Source organism: Mchenga conophoros, linkage group LG22 (assembly GCF_057382185.1).
Source record: "Mchenga conophoros isolate Kocher_MC1m ecotype Shallow Benthic linkage group LG22, M_conophoros_male_GT1.1, whole genome shotgun sequence".
NCBI lineage: Eukaryota > Metazoa > Chordata > Actinopteri > Cichliformes > Cichlidae > Mchenga > Mchenga conophoros.
The window spans coordinates 21803197-21820606 of NC_140546.1; the positions used below are offsets into that span (position 1 = coordinate 21803197).

Sequence of the window (17410 nt, forward strand, 5' to 3'; positions counted from 1 at the left end):
GAAAGACAACATAAATTTACTTTACTTGCATATTTGCTTAACATTGCTGTGCTGAGGAGAGACTGAAAACGGTGCCTTCATGGTGAAATGCTGTCTGCTATTTCCACAACTTAAAGCAGCATAGTTTAGTCTTTGATTCCAAGCCTCCCCGCCCCCATCAAATGGTTTTGTTTTTGTCTCTGCTTTGAAACGCCAACAGCCCCCAGAATGGAGCACAAGTTATGCAGAACCTCTGTGGATTAAGTGAATGCAAACTCTAAAAGCAAGATGTCTGACGTTCAACAGACAGTACTGCTGTAGTATTTCCAAAGATGTTGTGTATTTTTCTATCCAGGTATGTATTTTACTATATTAGCAGTAGGAATGTTTCTGGCGATTAATTTCTTAGGGCGTTTTCACACCTGTTTACTCTGGTCTCAATTGGTTGATGAATTTGTAAACTTGTACTTCCCCCCTGGTTAGGTTTGTTTTCAGATACAGAACAATCCAGGTCAACTCCAAGTGGATTTGGGAGGAGTTTTTTGAGGCCATGGAAGAAGACTTTCGGACTGCCTTGAAGCGATTCTGGCAAACACTCGGGCGACCCAGGAGAGGGTAAGCAGCAACCACAGTGAATAGTACAGCTGTCATGCCATGGCAGTTATCCCCGACAGAATTTGTGTCCATGCGTTTAGGCTGAATCTGCCACAATTTGTTCCCCAGTGTTCAAATCATGGAAAAACGTGGTTTGAGAACGTGGTATACTGAGTTTAAATGAATCGAGTTTACACAGACGTGATTATTCTGTTATCAGGCAACAACACTTATCACTTATCTTGGTTGGAATGGAGGCGGAGTCAACTGGATCCCCTCACCTTGTCCAGCAACAAGGAGCGAGCTCCAGACGCAGGGGAAACAGATACCTTTGCACGCCGCCTGCCTGAGTCCTGTGTTTTTGTCCTGCTCCAGACGTCGGGTCTGGTGCACAAGAAAAAAAGTCGTGAATATGCAATCATAGAATGATGCACAAGACCAGACACCAGACAGACAAAATTATTAGCCTTAATATTACACCTTTCTTACAAAACAAGAGTCAAGTTTTTACCTTTTATAACTATACTACTTAAAACTACTAAACTACTTAAAGTTTTGTTAAAGTTCCTTAATGTGGCATTTACATCCTGTGCTTTCACTTTCTGTATGTTTGATTATATAAGCGGGGTCACTTGCAGGTCACCAAATACTGTTCATTATCTGCTGTAAATATCTGGACTCTGTTGTTAGTTCAGGATAGAATAGTTTTATTATAAAAGTCATTCTTGGCAAAATGATATAAAAGTAAACACACATGTACTGTATTGTCACAAGCATTTACTCACCCATCCAAATCATTGAATTCAGGTGTTCCAATCACTTCCATGGCCACAGGTGTATAAAATCAAGCACCTCGGCATGCAGACTGCTTCTACAAACATTTGTGGAAAAAAATATCTCACTCTCAGAAGCTCAGTGAATTCCAGTGTGATACCGAACAAGTCCAGTCATCAAGTTATCTTGCTGCCAAATGTTCCACAGTCAGCTATTAGTGGTATTATAAAAAATTGGACGTGATTGGGAATGACAGCAACTCAGCCACAAAGTGGTAACAGTCCTGGTCTCCCTTCAGGGTTTCCACAGATTCCAAATAATTACCAAACGTTCATGTGAAATAAAGGCTGCTCACCACTCCATATCCACAGGTCCTCCAAGCAAAACCTGAGCACAGGGAGAAGCAGGTTAGACAATGGATTATGGCGCGAAACAAAAACTGCAAATCTCATAATTCAAAAGAGGACATATTGAAGGATTTGTAATGATGTAGTATTATTGATGCCTATACTGTCAGCAGCCAAGATCTATTGCAAACTATCAAAAGATGGATTCAGGGTTACCTGATCCAGCGCTAACTATAAACTTTATCAAAAATGAAAATTTAAGCCTAATTTTAAAAGTAGAGTGGGTGTCTGTCTCCCAAATCCAAACCGGAAGCTGGTTTCACAGAAGAGGGGCCTGCCTCCCTTTCTATTTTATACATCCTAGAAACCACAAGTAAACCAGCAGCCTGACTGCAACATGCTCTCTTGGGGTGATACTACAGTACTATGGTAATAAGCATACAACAATAAAAATGTAAAAACAAAACAAAACTTCGCAGTTCAATTTGCTGTGAACTTAATGAGTTTAAAAAAATAAACTGTGGCATGTGTGAAAGCTTGTGCAAATGTTTAGATAAAATCTCAGAATTCTGTAAGTTCCTTAATGTGGTATTTGACAACTATTTAAGACTTGTAGCTAATAAATCTCATGGCTTTTGCCAGCTAGAATGACATCTTTTGCTTTTGCTTTCTGTGGAGTTATGTGTGCAGGTCCAAATACTATTCATCCTTATCTGATGAAATAAGATAATTTCATCAGATAAGTCGAGGTGGATATCTGTAAATACCAGGACTTTGTTCTTAGTCTATTTTTATGTTTTGTTTTTTAGTTTATGATAGACTGCTTTTATTGTATCATGAAAGTTCTAGTAACTTTAGCATGTATTTTTGATGGTCAGTGTGAGCAGCTAGGGAAATGGCCTGACTGAGATATGAAAATGTGTGTGTGTGTGTGTGTGTGTGTGTGTGTGTGTGTGTGTGTGTGTGTGTGTGTGTGTGTGTGTGTGTGTGTGTGTGTGTGTGTGTGTGTTGCCCTCACCGTTGTCAGTGTCTGCATTTGGGTCCTCATGTTGTAATTCTTCATAGAAACTAAAAAGCATAATGACATAATAGTGCTGACATTAAAACCAAAGTGAGAAAACAACACATTTATTAATAAATATGTCTTAATAGTTTGTTATTTTCTTATTTACTTTAAATTGTCCTGCCAAAATGAAAGAGATGATCCTTCTGTGTGGAAGGACTTTGTTCTCTTTATGTTAGATTAACTCATCTGTTTTACTTTTCCTTTCGTAGCTCTCACCTGTCCTGTTTAATTGTTCATGACCTTGATAAGGCTTTTTACCATGCAATAAATATATAACTACATAAAATAAAGAGTCACATTCTCCTGAATGTGCCAAGAGGAAATGACTGTTCAACAGTTAAACAATCATGAATTTCTTTGGAATTTGATTTTTTCAGGCTTATATTTAATGTTATTGTTTATGGTGGAGAGTTTTGGTCTATTTGACCAATGATATCACACCAGCAGTAAAAACACCCACTCAGGCAGCTATAAAAGAAACCATCCTGTACAAAGAAGCTGCAGCAGCTCCTCATCATACTGTGAGACTTAAAGCTTCAACATGATCTTGCTCCTCTTCTTGTTTGGTCTGGCTCTGGGTGCTCCTTCTGAGTCTCCCTCTGATGACAATGAAGTGAAGCAACAACCTGGTAACCGTCTCATTTTCTAGCTCTTATTTTCCCTTATTTACTTTTACCTTTATTTGTGGTTATTATGTTAGCAAAAGATCATTTTATGTGGATATTTGTTACCTTATGCTCCTCTTCTTTGGAACTGTGAATGAGGGAAAAGCTTTTGCTGAATGCATTTGACCAGTGGCATTATTTCAACTGTGCAGCCATGATTCTCTGCAGCGCTTAAATTAAAGCAGTTACTTGTTTCAATACCAGCAGAGCATTTTCACCTCTGTTTCTGTGACTCTGAGAAAAAAAATCTCTTTTTCTCAACTTTTTAACAGTTTCATCCAGCCCTGAATTCTGTTTTCCTTTCAGGTGAACGGAAATTTAAACTGCAACGTGGAGCCTGTCCCATGTTCTGGTGGAGCTTCAATGACCGCTGCTACAAATATGTCGCCACCCGCATGACCTGGGCTGATGCAGAGGTCTACTGTTTGTCACAGGGAGCCAACCTGGTGTCCATCCGCAATACAGAGGAACAGAGTTTTGTGAAAAACCTGATCCAGAACTTTGACCACGCAGAGGGACTCACCTGGATTGGACTCAGTGACAAACATAAAGAAGGCACCTGGATGTGGTCCGATGGTTGTCCACTGCGTTTTGTCTACTGGAGTCCAGCACAACCAGATAATGAGGGAGGAAATGAACACTGTGTTCACACCAATGTAGTATCAGATAAGAAATGGAATGACTACACGTGTGCTACCAATTTACCTTATGTTTGTGCAACACGCATTACCTGTCCTTAGAAGCACTGAACCTTCTGTTCCTGCTAGTACAGTGCTACAATAAAGATGTGAATGCACACTGTAATCTGTCTTTTGTGTGTCTGTGCAAAAGTCATTAAATTTCACTCACCTTGATTTTCATGAATACAGAATCATCCACTGGTAGCTCTGATGGTGGATCACAGGGAATATTTACTCATTGTTTTAATCTCACAGCCAGTGTTGGGGACTAACGGAATACATGTACCGCCGTTACACATTTAAAATACAAAATATGAGTAACTGTATTCCGCTACAGTTACCGTTTATATGGGTTGGTACTTTACTTTGTTGAAATAAATGGATTACATAGCGGTCTTTTCCTGTTTCATATGTTAGGCTATGCCCTCTCTATTTTTGGTAATTCCACGCTGGTGTAAAACCAGACAAAACACACATTAAGAGGCAGTAATACCTGTGTCTCAGTCTAACGGTCCACGTCACTCCTATTTGCAGCCCATATAATGACGCGAAGAAGTGTTTTAAAAAATTATTCAAAAAATTATTTAATAAGAAGGCAACAGGCAGAGTGTTACAGGCATCGCCCTAAAGAATGTAGCCTCACGGGCAGTGTAGTTCGTGCTGCAGGGAGAATGGACTGCCATACCTGTTATGTGTCTGTGAGCGCCAGGAGGGAGAAAAAGGAGAGTTGAAAAGTATGAGTTGTCACCGACCAGAAACGGGAGCTGGAAGCATGTAAATATAATAATAACCACTGCAGCCAAAAACAGTGCCTGATGAGCCCAGTTGTAAGTAAGCTATTAAGACTGTACACTGTGTTCGTGTTTTTCTCCCAAACAATAAGTTCTGTTGGAGCAGCCTTTCAACGGCTCTCTCTGTCTCTCGCTAGAAAAGTTGACCCAGACAACAAAGTAAAGCTAGTTTTCAGCTACCAGTGTTGGGACTAGAGATGGCACGATACCACTTTTTTATGTCCGATACCGATACCGATATCATAAATTTGGATATCTGCCGATACCGATATGAATCCGATATAGTGTTTTTTAATCAACAAAACTGTTTTTTAAATATTTTGCTGCATTTTGTATAAGTTCATACTCAAGTTTAAAACAACAACTACACTAAAGCTATTCTGTTATACCTGTATGCAAAAAAAAATATTTCATAGTACAGCAATACTGATCAATCTAATAAACTTAAACCTACACCATCCTCCCTATTCTGGTATTTTAAAGAGTACTTAGCATAAATATTAAGCAACCTAACTAATAGGGTTCCAACTCCCAGCAACAACAAAAATAAATAAATAAAAAATAGGGAACCACCCCTCACGCTCCACCTCATGATGCTTAATCGACGTAATCAACCTTAATTTGATGCAGTGTGAAAAAAAAATGCACAGAAATCAATTATTTTTCAAGAAATATTAAATAGATTCAACATCTTTCTTCAACAAAATTGCAGACTGCACAGATGGTACCTTCCCAAAGGAAAAAGTACTATAGCTTACTAGGGTATATTTATTAGACTTAATAGTTACTATATACAGTAATGGACTTCTATACATTTTGCATCAAATTAAAACTTTGGGTGTCAGATAATTATTTATTAAAAGCTAGACATTTTAAATGAGAATAAGAAAGAAAAGTGTGTCTTTGTGCCCCATTTTCCCCGTTCATGCCTTATCGGCCCCCCTGGCTAAACTTTGCTAGATCCGCCCCTGCACAGTTACCAGCGTCAGCTACGTAGAAAAAGATCCTCGAGTAGAAAGTAATAATAAATAAATTCTAACAACAGCTTATCAAGCTTAAACGTGCTGCTGTTGTTTAGCCGCTGGTTTCCTCTTTCTGGTGCAAAGTGGGCCAAAAGCAAACTAGAGACACGGACTCGCGACAGAAAAGCCGATCAGCTGATCATTAAGCAGTTTCATGATTGAAGTAGCAGCAAGAAGAGGCAGTCGCTTGTTAAGCTTAACACAGGAATGCTTTACAAACATTCAGAGATGGACTTACACACTTGCTTTACTTCTCTCGGGATAACTTTGTCGGAGATGAAATGCTGGGTTGCTAGCGAAGCTCCAAATGCTATCCAGACCACTGACAGGTCCCGCATGCCACAGCCGCTCTATCACGTGATGCATACTGCTCCGACGTGCTAACGTTCTGAGGTGAGTTACGGCGTGTTGCAAGTTTTGTGAGATGCTTTCGTGATATTTAATGGATCGGATTACATTTTTTATTTTTCTCCGATATCCGATCCAGTAATTTAGGTCAGTATCGGACCGATACCGATACGTAATATCGGATCGGTCCATCTCTAGTTGGGACTAACGCGTTATTAAGTAACGCGTTACAGTAACTACGTTATTATTGTGGTAACGAGCACGGTAACTAGTTATTATGCCAAAACCAGGAACGCGTTACTCGTTACTGGGATTTAGATAGGCTCGTTATTCGTTACTTCGTGTGGTGGCTATCGCGGAGCTTCCACAGATTCAATAACATTAGCAAGTGGTGGAAGCCAGCAGGTGGAGGATGGAAAAGGGAGGCAAGAGGAGAGACCCGAAGCAGCCGCCGGTCTGAGTATCAGGTGAACTGAACTTCAGGTAAGAAGTTATGACCTGCAGTGTATCTGAGTCACATATAAACCAAGTTTAGGTGGAGTTTATTTTCGTTATGCTGACTTTTTCGTACTGAGTACTAGCTAGCATGACAGGGTTTCTATACAGCTGGGTGGGTGCTATGTTACTGATGTTGAACTTTATATTGTTCATAGGTTAATTATTAGAGTTTCCAACCGTCCCGTAAAAAACAGAATCGTCTCGTATTCAGAGAAAATATTACGGGTTTCGTATTGAGGTGAAAAGGAACATTTTGTCCCGGACTTCAGCTACAATGAAAAAGACACAACGCTGGAGTTATTCTGTGTTTACGCTGCACAGCTGCCTCTTCTTCTCTCATTCTCTCCCCCTCCCTCTCCTGTTTCTACTTCAATCATGAAACTGATCAATGATCAGCTGATCGGCTCTCTTGTTTGTTTATCGTCCACTTTGCGCCAGAAAGAGGAAACCAGCGGATGTCGCGCTAAACAACAGCAGCACGTTTAAGCTTAATCAGCTGTTGTTAGAATTTATTTAATATTACTTTCTACTATCAGCTGATGTTTGCTGGAGCCACAGCTGTAAAGCTGCTGGTCATGATATGGTTTGGTTATCTGGTGAGAGGGAAACATGAAGATGAAACCAGGAGATGTCCTTACTGGATCATCAGAGCTGAACAGGTGATGGAGAAACAGGTTTACCTTTTAGGTGACATGAACGAGTTGAAGGGAAGTTATGAACTGTTTCTGAGAGACAAATAACCCCAGGATCCTTTTTTTTACTTAGCTGACAGCTGGTAACTGTGCAGGGGCGGGTCTAGCAAAGTGTTGCCAGGGGGCCAGGTAGGACATTAACAGGGAAAGGGGGGCACAAAGAAATACTTTTCTTTCTTATTCTCATTTAAAATGTCTCACTTTTAAAAAAATAATTATCTGAATCTTACAACAAACGATTGATAGATTGATGCATATATACCATCAGAACCGTGTACATCACTGTCACAACAGCGTTTGTTTTCATTCAAAGGCTTTATGATTTTTCCTATAATGGTGGGCTGGTCTCTAGTCAAAATGCCCGGGACGATTTTTTTTTTTGTCCCAGTCCAGCCCTGTAAGCAGCTCATCTGCAGTCTGGTGTTACCTACATCTTCCTATTCGGAAGGCAGAATTTCCAAGTTCTGAGTACAATCGAAAGCACCACGACTGCAGTTTTTGTGTTGGATGTAAAAAGCAGGCTAGAATCATGTGGCGGTCAACGACGGTCCAGGCGTGGGATTTGTCTTGTGGAAATGTGCACATTATTTTTTTCCTTTCTATTGGTAGGTGGCACAGTGCACTTGTGGCAAGTAAGCAAGCTAGAAGACTGGCAAACTTGCTGGGTATCCAGTTACGGAAGCAACACATTAACAAGAGAATTCTGAGTAAAACCAAAGTTACTTTCCCTAGTAACTAGTTACTCTGAAAGTAATGAGTAACTTGAAGTAACTGAGTTACTTTTGATAGAAGTAACTAGTAATGTAACTAAGTTACTAATTTAAAGTAACTTACCCAACACTGTCAGCTACGAGCGCGACACAGAACCCGACTATTAGCCAGAGGTCCCTTTACTACGGTTCAGTGCCGCAGACTTGTTTTATATACGTGCAGAATAGTTTTTTTTACAAGATCGCTGCAAAAAGTGCAGCCTTACCTAATGTCCACCCTACTGTTACTCATTTTATATTAAGATTTAAAAATCTAGTTGGTGTTGGTATGGCGAGTAGCCTTTAGTAATAGTAATAAATCACACAGCAATAGTACATTCATGTAGTTGTAAAAAGCATCCAAAGTATTCAGAATACGTTACTCTCGTTGAGTAACGTGACAAAATACGTTACAAACTACATTTTGGGGCATGTATTCTGTAATCTGTAGTGGAATACATTTTAAAAGTAACCCAACACTGCTCACAACTAACGTTAATATATTTTTAAATGACCTACAGCAGACCAGACGAAGTTTGCATGAACATGCTTTTCAGCATCACCTTTATTAACTGCTTTTCTTCCACACGTGGCTGCAGCTCTGCAGCTGCCAGCCACTCACATCATCATCAACAACAACAGCAGACAGAGCACAGATTTTAAGCCGGCGAAGCGTGATTGCAGATGCCGTGCAGGTGCTTCCATCATCCCTGCAGCGCCACCACAGACCACACCCTGCCACAATATTGAAGCAGGAGTAAAAAACACCCAACATCTATACTGAACTTTTTTTGTTTAATTGTTTTGCTGAAAAAGCCTTTTTAAAATAAAATACAATCAAATAAATTACCAAAGAAACCAGCTCCTGGTACAGCTACAGCGACCGCTGCTATATGCACAATGCCATAGCTAGGACCTGGGCTGATGCAGAGCCACACCGTGTGTCAGAGGGAACCAACCTTGTGTCAACCCACAGTCTTGGAGAGGCATAATTTTATCAAAACCTTGAGTAAGACCTGAAAGTGGTTAAAATGTCTTCACCAGGATCGGACTCAGTGACATCATCATCATCATCATTGTTTATTTATATAGCACTTTAGAAACACACAAGGCTGACCAAAGTGCTGAACAATAGAAACATAATAGATACCATAAGAATAATAAATACGATAAAATAATAAACATAGCGAAAACAATAAAATACAAGTCAGTCAACCACTGAGTCAAAAGCCAGTGAATAAAAATGCGTTTTCAATCTGGATTTAAAAACCAGAACTGATGTCGATTGCCTAATGTGAAGAGGAAGATTATTCCAAAGCTTAGGACATTCACAAAGAAGGCAGATGGATGTGGTCTGATGTGGGTCTCAAATCAGCTCTGAATTTTGGGGTTAAGGAGAGCCAAACAACGCTGAAGGAAAGGAGAACTGTGCACGTGGAATGAGCTTGAGTGTTCAAAAACAATTTCCTTTTTATGTGCAACTCGCACTGTTTGTCGTTAGGAATTTAGAAGAAAAGATGTCTGATATAACTTACTAACTATGAACTATATACTATATATAAACTGGTTAAAGCACATTAAGACTGCACAGTAAAGATTCATGTTGTTATGATATCATGATCCATGATCAGATGTCATTTTTGTTTACATGTGTGGCTCCTTCCATTAAAGCAGGTGTGTGCAGCTCTCTCCTCTCTGCTCCAGCTGAAAGCCACCTCGGCCCTCGCGCTGCCTCCTCTCAAAGTTCTTATTATTAGGAATGTAAGAAATTTCAATTTTTATAGGTAACTGGAAAAATACCTTTGACTTTCCTCTGTGAAGCACAGAAAAAATTTCGATTCGATAGACTTGGAGGAAAGGTCATTTGAAGATTGAAGTGCTAATATTTAACACCCACGAATACTGAGTCTGTTTGATGATATTGTTGTCGTGTCTTGACTTGCAACACCCTTTTGAATATCAGATGCACGATTTACATTGCGTAATATGTTAAATATTGTTCAATATTGTAAATCTTCCTTGACCCATTAAGACATTTCATTCTGATGTCATCTAACTCCTGGGCTTATGTTGTGTTGATTTTATATCAGGTGAAGCACTTTGTGATTTGTATCTTGAAAAACAATAAATAAATTTATTTTACTTGCATATTTGCTTAACATTGCTGTGCTGAGGACTGAGAACAGTGCCTTTATGGTGAAATGCTGTCCGCTATTTCCACAACTTAAAGCTGCATAGTTTAGTCTTTGATTCCAAGCCTCCCCCACCCCATCAAATAGTAAACTGCACTTTGTTCACTGCTGTGATGCAATACAACATATTTACACAGTAAAACAAACACAGCTTTCTGGAACATGTTGAAATTTAACAAATGTCAAAAGAACAAGGAAAAGTCCTATTGTTAGTTATGTGAGATTTTTGTGGAAATATTGGTGTATGGGTGAGTTCAAAGGGGTTTTGTTGTTTTCTCAACAGCCCCCAGAATGGATATATCTGTATGCTGAACAGTTAGTTTGCTAACTGGTGACTTGTCTGTAGCAGCATTTTAGCTTGTATTTAAATCAATAATTAGCTAAATGTTAAACAGTAAATTAAAATTTCTACATCAAAAGCGTATAGTCTAGGATATTTAAAGCTTTCTTTTAATCTGAATGTTCATTTATGTTCAATTAAAGTAAAGAATACACTGTAAAAAACAATCGATAGATCTAACCAGTAAATTTGTAACAATTTGCATTGATTTTGTTTAGGCAAATTTTATTACATAGTTTTAGTAAATAGTCCCTTATATTAAAGGCTATAAAATACTAAAATAAATAAGGTGAAGTCTACCCAATACTTCTCAGTACATTACATAACTAATTACTGATAGAAACTGAATCATTCTAACTTCCAAGATGGCGGCGCGTGAACAACGTGAGGCTCAGTGTCTCTCCAGAATCTGCTATTTAGCGTTTTTTTTTTATCTACTTTTAACCGGATTATTCGTCCAGAATTGCTGTGCGTTGCTGACCTACAGCAGACAAGACCTTCTGGACATCTGGACTCACAACTCCAACAGTTTTATCGCCGATCTCCGACTCATCCCAGAGATCTCCAGAACACCGGAGGCTGCCCACTCTCCCCGGCCGGGCGGAAGTGCACGCAGACGGCGCCGAGATCGTAAACAAAGGCGAGGTAGGCGCGGAGGGCTACGGGCTAAGCTAAAGCTAACACCACACCGGCTGCCTTTACCCAGTATTTTTCTCGCCAATGTCCGTTCTCTGGCAAACAAAATGGATGAGATACGGCTCTCCATCACTAACAACAGATGGATTATGGACTCAAATGTCATGTTTTTCACCGAAACATGGTTGAACAACAGCTGCTATGCTATCGAGTTAGCAGGACGCCACACACACCGAGCCGACAGGCTAGCAGATGACTCCGGCAAGACCAGAGGTGGAGGTTTGTGCATTTATATGAACAATGCTTGGTGCATGAACTCCACTACTACTGAGAGTCACTGCTCACCTAATGCGGAGTTTTTAATGGTCAAATGCAGACCTTATTATCTCCCCAGAGAACTCACTTCGATCATACTCACTGCCGTGTATATACCCCCCGACGTTAATGCTCGGTTGGCCATGAAAGAACTTTCTGCAGCCATTAACAAACACCAGAATAAACACCCCGAGGCTGCTTTTATTGTTGCTGGCGACTTCAACCACACCAACTTAAAGACAGTCCTCCCCAGATTCCACCAACATGTCTCCTGCCACACCAGAGGAGACAAGACTTTAGACCATGTGTATTCCAACCTGGCTGGAGCCTACAAAGCCACACCCCTCCCCCACATTGGACAATCGGACCATCTCTCCCTGTTCCTCACACCTAGGTATTCACCACTCATCCAACGTGTGAAACCTGCTGTGAGGACAATTAAAGTGTGGCCAGAGGGGACAGACGCAGTGCTCCAGGACAGATTTAAAAACACAGACTGGAATATGTTCACCCACACAGACCTGGACCAGTACGCCTCATCTGTACTGGATTACATCTCCGAAACCACAGACAGTGTCACCACCCAGAAACGGATCACCATGTACCCCAACCAGAAGCCTTGGATGAACCGGGATGTTCGTCTCCTCCTGAAGGCCCGCAACACTGCCTTTAGGTCAGGAGATGCACACGCCTACAGTACAGCCAGGGCTAATCTAAAGAAGGGCATCAAAAAAGCCAAACACCATTACAAAAAGAAGGTAGAAGAACACTTCTCCAACTCCAACCCCCGACGCATGTGGCAAGGACTCCAGACCATTACAGACTACAGGACCACCAAACCCTCCCCCGCATCCTCTGATGTCTCCTTCCTCAACGAGCTCAACAACTTTTATGCTCGTTTTGAGCGAGGGAACCCCACAACCACAACCAAAGCAGACATGACGCCAGACCACCAACCTCTGCCTCTCTCCCCCACCGATGTAGGAGCGGTGCTGAGCAGGATCAATGTCCACAAGGCTGCAGGCCCTGATGGCATCCCCGGGCGTGTTCTCAGAGCGTGTTCTGGGGAGCTTGCAGGAGTGCTCACAGACATATTCAATCTGTCCTTGGCCCACGCTGTGGTACCGGCCTGCTTCAAATCCACCTCCATCGTCCCGATACCCAAAAACTCCAACCCATCTTGCCTCAGTAATTACCGCCCAGTAGCACTCACCCCCATCATCACTAAGTGCTTAGAGCAGCTGGTCCTAGCACACTTCAAATCCTGTCTCCCCCCCACCCTGGACCCCCACCAATTCGCATACCGCCAGAACAGGAGCACAGAGGATGCAGTCTCCATCGCACTGCACTCTGTCCTCTCACACCTGGACAACAACAACACCTACGCCAGAATGCTGTTTATAGACTTCAGTTCAGCATTCAATACAATCCACCCCTCACAACTCATCAGGAAACTGACAGACCTGGGCATCAGTTCCCTCATCTGCAAATGGTTACTGGACTTCCTGACCAACCGCCCCCAACATGTCCGGCTGGATAACCGCTGCTCATCTACAATCACGATGAACACTGGTGTACCACAAGGCTGTGTGATGAGCCCTTTCCTCTACTCCCTCTTCACCCACGACTGCAGACCTGCTGATGGTTCCAACACCATCATTAAGTTTGCAGATGACACCACGGTGATTGGCCTCATCAGTGACAACGATGAGGCCGCCTACAGGGAGGAGGTGGATCGTCTGGCTGAGTGGTGCGACAGAAACAACCTGCTGCTTAACACCGAGAAGACCAAGGAGCTCATCGTGGACTACAGGAGGAATGCTGACCCACATCCACCCATCCACATTAAGGGGATGGCTGTGGAGCGTGTGAGCAGCTTCAAGTTCCTGGGAATCCACATCTCCGAGGATCTCACCTGGACGACCAACTGCTCCAAGCTGGTCAAGAAGGCTCACCAGCGCCTCTTCTTCTTGAGGACTCTGAGGAAGAACCACCTGTCCTCAGACATCCTGGTGAACTTCTATCGTTGCACCATCGAGAGCATCCTGACCAACTGTAAAACAGTCTGGTACGGGAACTGCTCTGCCTCGGACCGGAAGGCGTTGCAGAGGGTCGTGAAAACTGCCCAGCGCATCGCGGAGCACCACTTCCTGCCATAAAAGACATCTACAGGAAGCGGTGTCTGAAAAGGGCTGGGAAAATCATCAAAGACCCCAGTCACCCATCACATGGACTCTTCACCCTCCTGCCCTCTGGGAGGCGCCACAGGAGCCTCCGGACTAAGACCACCAGGTACCGGAACAGCTTCTTCCCCACAGCTGTCAGACTCCTGAACTCTGCCTCCTGACATCTGACCCACGTTAACACATGGACTGAACATACACACACCCACAATGGACAACTGTACCCTCAAACACACAATAATAACATGGACTGAACCACCACTCACAACCACTAGCACTTTATATAGCCTCTGTAGAAACTATCTACACCCTCACTTATCTTAACTGCACTACTGTATAGCTCTGTGTAAATAATCATTCTGTACATTTGATAATCTTTAATCCTACAACTGTTTACAACTTGCATAGTTCCCATTTCTGTATAGCTGTATATCTCAGATTCTGTAAAGTTATTTATTTCATATTCTGTATAGTTTTTCATATTTATATCCTGTTCATAGCCTGTACACAGCTTGTACTCACTACAGCCTGTACATACTTATAGTTATAGAATATTCACAACATACTTCATACCATGTACATTATAACATACCATAATAGACCCATTTCTGTAATATACTCACATATCTATATTATTGCTAATATATATTGTAATATATCTATATCACTAAAGCACTTCTGGATGGATGCAAACTGCATTTCGTTGCCCTGTACCTGTGCATGTGCAATGACAATAAAGTTGAATTCTATTCTATTCTATTATGTTTGTGAGTAGATAATTGTTAATCTACTTAATAATACTGACTGATTTAATTCGTTAACCCTCACTTATTCAGGGAAGTTTAGTTTTATCCCAGAACATAGTTTCAGAAACAAGAGGTGATGATTATGTCAATACTTTTAATCAATAATCCATGAGAAGCAAAACTACTTAGTTTTTCTAAGTTAAGAAAACTCAAATAAATTGAGTTTATCAGCATTTTTGCATAAAAAGTACTGGTAACTTATTTAAATCTAGTTCTAATAACAAATTGATAAAAAATTGCCTATCAGCCTATTTAACATTTTTAATTAAACACAATATTAGATTTTACAGTGCACTAGAGTAAAAAGTACTCATAGCCATCTCATAGACATTTATTTATTATTATATTATATTATATTATATTATATTATATTATATTATATTATATTATATTATATTATTTAGACTCTTTTCTTCAGTTACAAAGTTGTTGCTTCGCTTCATTGTCATCAGCTGGAGACTCGAGAGGAACACCCAGAGACGGGCCGAATAAAAAGAGGAGCAAGATCATGTTGAAGTTTTTTGAAGCCAGACTGACCAACATGGGCACCACATGGATTTACTACAAGAAAGACCACGACTCATTGCCCCGCACATGGATCCTGGAATGCCTAGAACTATACAAGATCAACAGGACCCTAAGAGCTTTCATCAGGAATCTGATATTCAGTTTCAAGTAAATAATAAATATAGCAATTTCCTTATGTGTTAACAGTATTTGAAAATTAGTCTACAAGCCTTAACACACACACAACTGTAACAATGGCTACTGAAAGTACACAGCAAATCCAGCATGTCCAAATTAACACTGTCGGATTTGATTTCAACACTATTAAAGTGTCTATATGGGTCCACACCAGAGAGTGTTAATTTAACTCTTTTTGGAGAGTTGGTACGTTAACTCTGATTCAGTGTTAAACACCAAATCTGTCTGGAGTTGATAATTTAACACTTGGTGTTAAGAGTTTATATATTAACTCTCAAAGAGTATTTTAGTTTAACTACGTAAGAGTTATCTTCTAATTCATTCTAAAAAGCAGGAATTTTACTGTTCTTAACTTCTAGAAATTTCTTTTGGAAATAAACATTTACTAAAAAGACGCAATAGTTTTTGAAAAACATTTATTCTGAACTGTGCACCACAATTTCAAAACATTTTCTGAAAGATGTAACAGTATACAAAACAAAAAAAAAAAAAAAAAAAAGGAATCCTCTTTGAGCCATTACTTGTGTAAAGTATTTTCCCAAAAGACAAGGACACAGGCAACAGGTAATACTGAACTAAATGTAAAACCTCAACCTTTTTCATTTTTACCTAAACCGTGTGCACAAAACTCTGGAGGGATCTATGCTAACGTAGAATCGAGTCAGGACGTCAGCTACTGCTGTTTGCTCGTTTGTTTGTTTTTTTTTTATGGGCGATCGTTTTCAGGCTTCAAGTAGCACCATTATACCAACATTTCACATTCTAGACATTGTTTTAGGTGTGTTTGACTGAAAATTCACATGCAAGCTTTTTTTTAAGGCTGCGGTATTTGCCCGCAAACAATACCTTTCAGCTAGCTAAAACAGAATGTTATGCTATCACCGAGCAACATGGCTAATGCCTTTCACACAGCTTTGTCTCAACTCCAAAGAGCCACAGAAGTAAAAGCTCATAATAATAATTGAAACAATCTTTGAAAAAATGACTTACCAAGCATGGCAAACAATTCAAATATGTAGAGCAAAATGTCATAGCCTCTGTAGGAGTTCAGAGTTAAGAGGTCAAGAGTTAATGTTTCCATTGTAACACCTCCAGATTTGACAGAGAAACACTCATTTTTAACACTCGATTTTAACTACTATCATTTTACACCTCAGAGTTACATTAAAAGAATGTGACTCTGCTTAGAGTAAAATTAACTCTACTTTTGCAAGAAGACTATTAACACCAAAACATTTAACACTTTTGAATTTGCTGTGTAGCTGCTGAAACTGGCTTGTGTTGATTTTCTCCATTACAGAATTGGAGTTTAGGTTGATCCTCATCACGTCAACTGGCTAAAAAACATGGCTACATCTTAATTGTGCGTATGTGTGTTTTAATGTCTGTGTCATGCACAAGTTGATATTTAAAATCACAACTGATATGTACACAGCCTTGTCTCGTCTTGGTGAACCAGCTAATGTTAGCCGTCTTTAGTTAAATATATCTGTATGCCGAACAGTCAGTTTGCTAACTGGTGACTTGTCTGTAGCAGCATTTTAGCTTGGATTGAAATCAATAATTAGCTAAATGTTAAACAGTAAATTAAAATTACATCAAAAGCATGTAGTCTCTGAGGAGACCCTGAGGAGTAATTACAATTTATATCCTGTTAATCTGATCATCCTGTGCTCTAAACACATTCTTACTTCAAACTGGGAAGTATAAATGACAACAAAGAGTAAGTGTGTTTTTAGAAGTGAGTGATTTCATGCACAGATGATAACTGTGTGCTCCTTTTTATTTTTATGTGCAGCTCTTTATCATAACTCTACAGCAGATCTAACAGAACTCAGCTGGAACATCTGAAAAAGTGCATTTTAATGCAAACGTTAGAAACATGTGCACTTGGAGTGTTTAGACTTCAAACATCAACATTAATACAAATCCATTATTTATAAAAAGGCTTCAGCATGTAACAAAAACACAACTGCTCTGCTTTGAACAGAGTGAGCAGAGACATGTGCTTCGCTGGTGTTTCCATCT

The 17410-nt window shown here is 40.3% G+C and overlaps 1 protein-coding gene across 1 annotated transcript; it reads left to right on the forward strand.

Annotated features, from left to right (window-relative positions):
• The first annotated feature begins 3132 nt into the window (after positions 1-3132).
• On the forward strand, positions 3133-4180 carry LOC146549433 (lactose-binding lectin l-2-like). The gene is made up of 2 exons (XM_085262103.1): positions 3133-3389; positions 3732-4180. The coding sequence occupies exons 1-2, from the start codon at positions 3302-3304 to the stop codon at positions 4163-4165; spliced, it is 522 nt and encodes a 173-aa protein (XP_085118229.1). The 5' UTR covers positions 3133-3301; the 3' UTR covers positions 4166-4180.
• The last annotated feature ends 13230 nt before the right edge of the window (positions 4181-17410 follow it).

Excerpts from the sequence above, each read along its gene's own strand:
- LOC146549433 (XM_085262103.1), top strand. The coding sequence starts at position 3,302 with ATGATCTTGCTCCTCTTCTTGTTTGGTCTGGCTCTGGGTGCTCCTTCT. Across the intron at positions 3,390-3,731 it reads TGAAGTGAAGCAACAACCTG|GTGAACGGAAATTTAAACTG; the intron begins GTAACCGTCTCA and ends TTTTCCTTTCAG.